Raw genomic sequence first — 10,522 nt, 5'->3', positions numbered from 1 at the left:
TGTGTGGAAAAAAAGGACTGATTCTGAAACGCAATGTAAAGATCAACTCAAAATCAGGCATGAAATGACTCAAACTAGACTGGATATATCTGTCCTGCTGTGGCTGATTGGATAATGCTGATTTCAATAAGGTAAACTTGGAGATAATAAGTTACTAAGCAGTTGGTCAACAAGACTGAACTATATAAAGTTACAACATGTGCAGTTTATAGGCTGCCATTATCTCGGGTGAAACACCAACATGCTGGATTGTTTGCTTTAAGCATGACCCAAAGCATGATTACAGCTGTACTCAACAGCAGTTCTTACCTGGCTCCAGTACGTACACTGAGACAACATCTTTAGCCAAGCTAGCCTCATGACTCCCGGGAGTCCAGTCGATTGGTCAGTCTGCTGCATGGTCCACCAGACTGAAACATCTCAATAACTATTTAACAGAGTGCCATGAGGCATTGTTGGTCCCCAGAGGATGAATCCTAACGATTTTCATCATCCTCTGACTTTTCCTCTAGCGCCACCAACAGGTCAAACATTTCACATATGCAGTGAAATATCTCTTTTCAATGGACTAGGACAATATTTGACCCTGACAGTCATGATCCCCTCAGGATAAGTTGCGCTGACTTCAGTGATTTTTTTCCTCCATGCAGCGACCTCCAGGCCTGATAAATGAATCCAAGTCCCAAAATCTGTAGTTTCCTCCAATGGCTAATCCCTACAAAACTCCCATCTCACTTGTTTAAATCATATTAAGCCTTAAAGTTGTGCATTATTATGGGGATGGTGGCTTTGAGTGACTGCTAGCTGCTAGGTTTCATGCAGCCTGCCTCCGCTCCACCCACCCTCCACCTCTTTGCCCATTTTTTCAATTAGCCGGGCGTTTGGTGGAGAAATTTAGTAAAATCCTTCCCAGAGAATGTAATGGCTTTGATCCCCTGGACATCATCTAGCGCCACCATCAGGTCAAAGAGTTTGCCAATAACGTTTGTTAGCAGAAGTAATGACATTCCCATCAGCCTTAGCTTTCTTTGAGTCCTGTGCTAACTAGTAAATGTATTTGCTTGTGTTTCTCTATGTTTCTCTCTTCTGTTTCTCTTCTGTTTTCTCCCTTTGCAGCCTTTTCTTCCAGATGCTGACCGCGTGTTGAGACGTTTTCTTCAGTTGCCTGTGCTTCATCCTTTTGCTTGCGTCCTCTTAAGCTGCAGTGCGACGAGCTTTCAGGGCCACCGTTCAAATGAACATGATGAGAATTAATAATTAGTCTGGATTAGTTGTTACTTTCCTTGGTTTGTCAAAGACAGTCCTCTCAGCCCCGCCTCAGTCTAAGTCTAACATACCAGTGGTTGTTTGGACTCAGTCTGTTGTGTTGATCTTGGCTGGATGACTCCAGTCATCACCATGGAAATCTGGACTGAGGGAAAGGTCCTTTCTGGAGTGCTGAAGGTGTCGTGCTGCAAACAATAAGCTGTGTTTCTCTGCCTTTCTATGCAGTTTTGGCCTCTAAGGATTCATTAATTAGATATATTGTTGTGGTGGATGACGTCTTCGGCAAGAAGTACAGTTAAACATACTCAAGTACTGTACTGAAGTACAGTTTTGAGGCACTTGTACTGCACTTGGGTGTTTTCATTATATGCAACCTTATACTCCTATTCCACTACATTTATCTGACAGATTCGGTTTCTTTTCAGATGATTCGACATGAAAATGAAAAGGTTCTAAAATGCAGTGTTAAACATTAACCAGTGGGTCCCAGCGTTTTTTGGCTTGTGAGCTTTTACACACAAACAGTATCTCGTTGAGGCTCTTTGCCAGATGTCTGCGAGTTGTTAATTGTTGATGTTTCCCCTCCAAACTTCTCACATAGTTTTATGGGAAACCACTGGATGGAAGTGCTAAACTGCATGTAAAGTAGTTCAAAGCAGCAGTGAAATGCTGTTTACTCATTCATGTATCAGTGTAACACTCGAATAATGTCACATTCATCATAGAATGTCTGCAGAAACTCATTTTCTGTACAATGAATGAGTACTTTTGATTCGTTAAGTGCATTTCAGTAAGACTTTTACTTGTAACAGGAACCTATTTCCCTCTTTCCTGCCACATGTCACCTGACCTCTACCTCTAGCTGCACACCTGTTCCCACTTTCTTCAATCAGCCCTGTAGCTTATATCAGTTGGCCCATTTCTTCACAGATCTGTCCGCTGTGGTTGCTTTGCAGTGTTTTGTCTGTATGTTTTCTGGAGTTTGTTTGTTAGTTTCTGTTTTGTGGCACCTGAGACAGACTTCATCTTAATGATTCATGTTCATGAAACTGCACTGCACTATACTGACAGGTCGTTGATTATTTTCATCAGTCCCACAGAGGAAATGAACCCAAATGCAGGCTAACAAAGGCAAGGCTGGTGGAGTTCAATAAATTAACACAAAATGGAAAAGCAAACAAAGACTTGTGGGAGGATGAGGATGATAAAAGTCAAAACCAAAGTAATAATTCCAGAATCAAAAATGTAATCCACAGAAACAGAGTACAGAGTCAACGAATCCAAAACAAAAAACAAAAAACCGAAAGGTTAGAAAACAAAATAAAAAAAAAAAAAAAAAAGTGAAAGGCTAGAACACTTGACACATGGGGTATGAAGACAAACTGGCAAAGACTGAGGGAAGCACGCAGACTTACACTCACTGGCCACTATATTAGGTACACCTGTTCAACTGCTTGTTAACACAAATAGCTAATCAGCCAATCACATGGCAGCAACTCAATGCATTCAGGCATGTAGACGTGGTCAACTTGCTGAGGTTCAATCTGAGCATCAGAATGGGGAAGAAAGGGGATTTAAGTGACTTTGAACATGGCATGGTTGTTGGTGCCAGACGAGCTGGTCGGAGTGTTTCAGAAACTGCTGATCCACTGGGATTTTCACGCACAGCCATCTCTAGGGTTTACAGGGAATGGTCAGAAAAAGAGAAAATATCCAGTCGCCAGATCTCGATCCAATAGAGCACCTTTGGGATGTGGTGGAACAGGAGATTCGCATCATGGATGTGCAGCCGACAAATCTGCAGCAACTGTGTGATTCTATGGTATCAATATGGACCAAAACCTCTGAGGAATGTTTCCAACACCTTGTTGAAAGTATGCCACAAAGAATTAAAGCAGTTCTGAAGGCAAAAGGTGGTCCAACCTGGTACTGGCAAGGTGTACCTAATAAAGCGGCCAGTGTGTAGATACACAGGGAGGGAAGACTAACGAGGTACAGGTGACACAAATCAATCACAAGAAAACACAGAAAGTAAAGCAAAAGGTGACACTTTCAACACAAAACAGGAAATAACAAAGCTCACACTCAGAATCAGAATCAGCTGCGTTCATTATAGTTATCTGTATCCGATAAACTGGCCACCCATCTTTAACCTGAGCAGCACCTGGTTTAATGAGCCAGAATAAAAGACACCTGTGCAGGTGTACAGACTCCCTGAGTAACATTTACGGTATTCTACTATTTGATTATGTGAACAGGGTTTCTCTCTTTTTTTTTTGTTTTGTTTTTTGGACACTGAATGTCCATTTTGATGATTTCTGGGCTAATTTAGCTCAAAACACAATATCTGATTGACAGCAAAAGACATTTGAAAAATGTTAACTGTGGTTTTGAGTGAGGTTTTCAACATTTGTGTGTTCACCAGGTTCTGATATGTTTTAATGGACAGATCCAAACACTGGTTAAAGGAGGAGAAACAAAAAGCTCAGGTGATTGTTGAGTGATTGGAGAGACCTGACAGGTGTGCTGCATATGTCAGATAAATGGGTGGTAAGAGAAAGATGTGCTGGAAGGAGCAGATTCAGGTATAAATGAGAAGCTCTCTGAGGACGACTGGTGGACAGGTGAGGAATGACAACGTCTGCAGTGCAAATGATCTGCAGCTATTTTGATAATCAGGATGTTTTTCAAGCAAAACTGGCAACATTACGTGGATCCACTTCTCACTTGTGAGGATTATGAAAGATCGTTTTTTGGGTTTTGGATTGTCGGTCAGGAGAAACTAAAGGTTTAAAGACGTTGGGCTTCAGGAAATGGTTACATTTTTTTCCCTATCTGCTTATTTTCAGATTCAACTTATTCAAAGAAAACATAAATCAGCTGATAAGTTATGACGTATTGTAGGATCCCCCAGCAAGAAGGCTACAAGACGTTAGCTAGTCATGCTAATATTAGCACTAGCAACTTTTCTAACTCTCAGCCAATCACAGGCCCCTTCTCTCGCCCAGATCACTGTCATAGGTCCCTGAAATGACTGACAGGCCTCACAGCCTCTAAGTGATTTGACATGTTCACTGACATCTTGGAACTCTCCAGTGACACTCCGAACAGTTAAACACAGTATTATTAAGGATTAAAATACGCAGCAGTATGTAGAGTAATCAAAATTATCTCCACCTTTGCAGCTGCAACATTAAAGCGATGGAACACATTATTGCAACAATCAACCAATAATATATTAAACATTATTCTGAAATGGGCCATTTTGCATAATGAGTACTTTTACTTTTGGTACTCTTTTGATGCCAATACTTTTGTACTTTTACCTCAGTAAAATTTTCAATGCAGGACTTCAACTTGTAACTGAGTATTTCTACTCTTTTTTTTTTTTTTTTTTTTTTTTCTACATTTACTGGAGTAATTGATGTGAGTATCTTCCACCTCTGTTGATCAAAGTTCAAGCTTTTGCAACAAACCATTAACGCTTGATGGTGTTTTTGTGTGTAGCTGGCCAGAATGGGCATGTTGCATTCAGGCTCCTGTCCCGACATGTTTTAAGACACATTAAGAAATCCTCTGTTCTCTGTTTTTCTCCACAACAAAGTTCAGTGACCTCCTCCTGACTCACTGACAGATCCTGAATCCACGGATGTGAAAACGGGTTTATAAGTGTCAAAATCTGCACGTTCATCATTCTGCAAGTAACAACAAGCAAAACACTTTGAGTGGAGCAAACTTTAAAGCAGAAAACAGGCTAAACCAATGAGATCACTCACAGAATCATGGCTGTTGCCCCCTAAATGTTCCACATTGTGAAGGGAATCTAGATTTTCAGAAAAACCTTTAAATGCATTCATCTCTGGAGTCTGCATGTCTTCAACATCTGTGTTTTGCTTTAATTCATGCAAAAATCAAAGGAAGTCAAACTTGACCGTGCTTTGGTCTGCTGGACTCAAACTCTCTGAACTCTCCAGCTGAGGAGACAAACTGTTCTGTCCTGCTTACACACTAAATCATCAGGTTTATTTATTCCACAAAATGTCACAAAACGTCGACACAAGTCTAGTATGTGTTTGCCTTCTGCAACTTGCTAAAGCAAGACGGAGAAAAATAAAAGTAATCAATGCCGGAGGCAGGCGGTTCCTGCAGTGACATCAGGCGCGCCGCACCCTCTTGGATTATAAAAGCAGCATGGATGCGTAAAGAAAGCCTTTTCCCAAAGCACCGGGACGCCGTAGCAGAGAGGAAAAGGCCGGTCATTGCTGCAGGAATCATGGCGCCAGCTGGGGAGAAGAAGGTGAGCGCTGACATGATTAATAATAAGTCTTTAATCACACTGTTGCGTTAACTTCCGCTTCATTCTTTGCATGATTCAAGTTTTGGTGCGCACTTCCGCAGAAATAAAGTAGTTCTGCGTACTTGAAACTACCAAACGGCAAAATGGATCAAGCGTGTGTGTGTTTCTGTGTTGTGATTCGGCTCTTCTTTGCACGCAGAGCATTTTGCAGCGTCTGGATGCAGGAGAGATCGTTGTCGGGGATGGAGGCTTTGTCTTCGCCCTGGAGAAGAGAGGCTACGTCAAAGCGGGACCGTGGACACCTGAGGCGGCTGCCGAGCACCCTGAAGCGGGTACTTTCCGCGTCAACGTCTGTGCATTTAACCACCTACAACCTGCAAATCCAGTTTTTGGCGGAACAAATGAGCGTTCTTGTTGTTTCAGTGCGGCAGCTGCACAGGGAGTTCCTGAGGGCAGGATCCGATGTCATGCAAACCTTCACTTTCTATGCAAGCGATGATAAACTGGAGAACAGAGGCAACACGCAGCGCTTCACTGTGAGTAGAGCTGCGCTTTAAGCTGCACCTGCAGCTGCTCTGAAGCCTCATCTCCAGTCATGATGGCAGGCTGATGGCATGAAGCCAACTCACGGCTGCAAAGCATGGGTGCAGTGACTGGTCTTATGTGCGCTCAGAGGGTCTCTGGTCTCTTTGAATCGCAGGGACAGCAAATAAACGAAGCAGCTTGTGACCTGGCCAGGCAGGTGGCCGATGAGGGCAATGCTCTGGTGGCAGGAGGGGTCTCTCAGACCCCTTCTTACCTGAGCTGCAAGAGCCAGGATGATGTCAAGGCCATCTTCATGAAGCAGATCCACGTGTTTGTCAAGAAGAATGTGGACTTCTTGATTGCAGAGGTATGTGGTGAACATGAGTCATCCTCCCCATCCTGCATGAAAGCTGCTGTCGGTCAGTTAGACAAAGCTGGGAGCAGCAGAGGCCCAGATGTCCTGATTTTTACTCCATTAGTATAAGACAAGTTGCAAAAACACTGTCTCTACATTTCCAACAATGCAACCAATAACATATTTCTGCTCCGATCTATCAGACTGTTTATAATTCAGACTTTCTGATACAAATTTCAAGCCTCAATCATCAGGTGTTTACCTAACAGGTAACTGAGGCACACTCATTTTAACAGTGTTAAAAACAACCATAACTGCATCATCAAGTGCATCCTGCAAAATGAAACCTGTTCGTTTTCAGTCTGATGATGTCAAACTGCGTTAATTCACTGTTGGAATGCAAAGTAGGACCAGTGTGTTGGAACAGTGTGTAGCAGCTCAGTGCTTTTAAATCAGTGCTGCTTGACAGTTTCTTTAAAGCTGCAGTAATGTTTTTTGGCCACTCGGGAGATGATGGATTGGATGATGACATTTATGTGTTTTGGTTTTTTTTTTCCTTTCTTTATCGCAGTATTTTGAGCATGTAGAAGAGGCTGAGTGGGCGGTCCAGGTTCTGAAGACCACCAAGATGCCTGTGGCTGCAACTCTGTGTATTGGACCTGAAGGAGATCTGAACGGAGTCAGCCCTGGAGACTGTGCTGTCAGACTCGTCAAAGCCGGTACGACAATATCTCAGTCTACTTCTGAACATCCTGTCCCACATCCTTGAGGTTTTCATACAATGTAGGAAAATTTTTGGGTGCTCAGGCACTTAAACATGGTATATCCATGAAGTTGTGGGAATCGGATTTTAGGAGATTTTGAGAGATTTGATTAACTAGTATGGCTAAAGCTTAAACTACCTACATTTTCCACCATGCAGTTCAGGAGCATGTTTTCATTTGACTCTCGCTGCTGGTAAGTTTAACGGCATGCATCCAGTTTGTGATGAGCCTGATCTGCTGATGATGGGAAAGGTTCAGTCTGTTCCTCTTTGGAATCTGCGTGTTTGATTTGAAAATATTGGACTTTGGCACCATCCAGTGGACGTATACAAAAACACTGCAAGAATGGGTTTAAAATCAACACAAACTGCTCCAGTTTTCATCTGGATTGTACTTTTGCTGCAGGATTATTTAAATTAGATTTAAGTTGCATGATAAATTCTCCACATTATGGCACCCTGATGATAAAGTTTGCCTTTTCCTGTTCCTAGGAGCTCAGATTGTGGGCGTTAACTGCCACTTTGACCCGGAGACCTGTGTGAAGACAGTGGTGATGATGAAGGAGGGAGTGGAGAAGGCCGGGCTGAAAGCTCACTACATGACCCAGCCGCTGGCTTACCACACTCCTGACTGCAACTGCCAGGGTTTCATCGATCTGCCCGAGTTCCCCTTCAGTATGTAAACACACTCCAAACTGCTGCTTCCCAGCGTTCAATCTCTGCGTCCAGATTGCTGACATGCGACATGCGACGTGCTCTCCGACAGGTCTGGAGCCCAGGCTCGTGACCAGGTGGGATGTGCAGAAATACGCCCGGGAAGCTTACAAGGCCGGCATTCGTTACATCGGAGGCTGCTGCGGGTTTGAACCGTATCACATCCGCGCGGTGTCTGAGGAACTCGCACTTGAGAGGGGTTTCCTGCCCGCTGCCTCGGAGAAGCATGGCCTCTGGGGCAGTGGCCTGGAAATGCACACAAAGCCTTGGGTCAGAGCCAGGTAGAAATTTTTCTTTTCCCATCGTTTTGCACACAACGCTTCCAGTTTTGTAAAAACGTATTCCTCTCCGCAGGGCCCGTCGTGACTACTGGGAGAAGCTGAAGCCTGCGTCTGGCCGCCCCCTCTGCCCGGTGATGTCGGTCCCCGATGGCTGGGGCGTTACCAAAGGCCATGCTGACCTGATGCAGCAGAAGGAGGCCACCTCCCAGCAGCAGCTCCAGGCTCTTTTCGACAAGGCCAGCAAAGACCACTGAGCTTCCTCTGTTTGCAGGGAGGAAGCCAGTGGATATCACACTCCCAGTCCCTTAAGTACAGACACCAAAAAGATCAAATGCTGAAGTTTTTTGTCTTTGTAGGAGTATATTTACTCTGGAAGCCTGGTACCATATGCTGATAATTCAGTGAGTGCCTACTTAGCCTCGAAATTACTGTGACTATAAAAACTCAAAAATGCAGCCGTGAATGCACACAGGTGACGTCTTTAACACTCCAAAAGTGCCTCATGTTCTCTTAGAAAAGAACTGAATGATGTGTAATAAACTTCTGAATGAACAAAATCAGCATGTGAGTGGGTTCTGTTCTTTAGAGACGGCTGGAAAGTCGAAACTCTCCTCAGCAAATTAAAACCACTTATCGCTTGTAGACTCGAACTAGCCTTTGTTTTTCAATTAAAGTTTCAACTCAATCTGATGGTGTGCAGCGGAGGAATTTAAGTACTGTACAGTACTAATTTGAAGTTCTTCTAGTATTTCCAGTTTATCCATCTTTATATTACTTCACTACATCTCAGAGGCAGCAAATACTGTACTTTTTACTCCACTACAGATGTAGAGTACATTTTGCACACATATGATGATTTCATAGAATATGATGCATTGCAGTAGATTAAAGCAGCCAACAGGATATAAAGGAGTTCAAATGAGCTCAAGCTGAAACATCTACAGCAGTAAAATGCAGCAAACACATGAATGCAGCAGGAATATGAATCCACAGACAGCAGAGAAAAAAAACACTGACAGAAAGCACTTTACTGCAATGGGAGTACTTTTACTTTAAGCACATTTTGCAGATAATACTTTACATACTTGAATGCAGGACTTTTACTCAAATAAAGGATCTGAACACGATCGTGATCTGAAGAACATGACAGTCCTAAACACTGGTTAAAATGATCTTTAAACAGGATGTTAGTTCAGTTTATAAGTCATTTTTATGGTATCAAAAACTCAAACAGTGGCAGGTCAGAGCTTCCTGTCTTGCTCTGCTGAGTAAGAACGAGACAGTCTTCGATGAATGCCTCTGCTGCCCTCTAGTGGACAAAAACATTTCAACTATAATTAAATTGCGTGTGAGTTTTAGAATGGCTGTCCAAAGGGAATTAGGATTTCCTGTGTTTACTTGGTGGACATGTTGTACACAGTGATGTGGAAATATTAGGATGTAGTATTACCCCACTGGCAGACTTCTCTCAGTAGATGTAATGATTGACCTTCACCCTGTGAACCACATACAAAATCAGTCACCTTTCAACAGGCTTTTTGTCTCATGAGAACCGCCACCAGAAGTGTGAATACAAAGGCAGGAAACGTGGTTATAATTACTTTTAAAAATTACTATCAAACTAATTAAGTGTTAAACTCTTTCAGGGGTTTATGCTCTTGTTTTAAAGTCTTTGTACTCAAAATTAAAACACACCCAAACCCATGAATCCATCTAACAGCCATAAAATCTACTCTGGCCTACCATCAGGCAGAAATATATAGTTAATAAAATACTCAACTTCATAGAACTTCACTAATCAGCTTATTCACAAGTCTTGTGAGTAATTTTCTGTTGAAAAGCCTGGATTGAGTCGTTTGACATTTCGATTTGTTGTGATGACATGCCTTTTGTCCCAGTTGGCTTGCCATACAGCATCCAGTCATCTGCACGTTCTCTGCGCGCTTGCGTCATGGATGTGCCCACGTGCAGATGTTTATGCTCCTCGTGCACGACGAGCGATGTACAGAGAACAAAGCGAGAAATGAGGGAAGTGGACAAATATTAAATTAACAACATTAAATTACAGATTGAGGAAAGTAACTGATGCCGGTTTATCTTCTGACCCTGTTTGTCGTTTGGTTTAATAAACTCTTCTCAATAAAGGGACTATTATGGTGCCTTAAAGTGCCAAGGGGAAAAATGGGCATACGCATCATGTGTGAAAGATGCTCGTCGTGATGGCTTTTTACACGAAAGAAATTTCTGTGTAGGACTACCAAATGCCAAATAAACAACTTTAAATATTAAAACACGAAATAATATTAAGAAATAGCTGCTAT

At 42.7% G+C, this 10,522-nt stretch overlaps 1 protein-coding gene across 1 annotated transcript; it reads left to right on the top strand.

Annotated features, from left to right (window-relative positions):
* Positions 1-5,441: 5,441 nt before the first annotated feature.
* On the top strand, positions 5,442-8,758 carry LOC143338505 (betaine--homocysteine S-methyltransferase 1). The gene is made up of 8 exons (XM_076758951.1): positions 5,442-5,563; positions 5,763-5,895; positions 5,987-6,099; positions 6,264-6,455; positions 7,015-7,162; positions 7,699-7,881; positions 7,973-8,201; positions 8,275-8,758. The coding sequence occupies exons 1-8, from the start codon at positions 5,462-5,464 to the stop codon at positions 8,453-8,455; spliced, it is 1,281 nt and encodes a 426-aa protein (XP_076615066.1). The 5' UTR covers positions 5,442-5,461; the 3' UTR covers positions 8,456-8,758.
* Positions 8,759-10,522: the final 1,764 nt, after the last annotated feature.

This window comes from Chaetodon auriga, chromosome 19 (genome assembly GCF_051107435.1).
Source record: "Chaetodon auriga isolate fChaAug3 chromosome 19, fChaAug3.hap1, whole genome shotgun sequence".
NCBI classification, from domain to species: Eukaryota; Metazoa; Chordata; class Actinopteri; order Chaetodontiformes; family Chaetodontidae; genus Chaetodon; species Chaetodon auriga.
The sequence above is the reverse complement of the archived record's forward strand: the minus strand, read 5'-3'. Positions and strand labels throughout refer to the sequence as shown.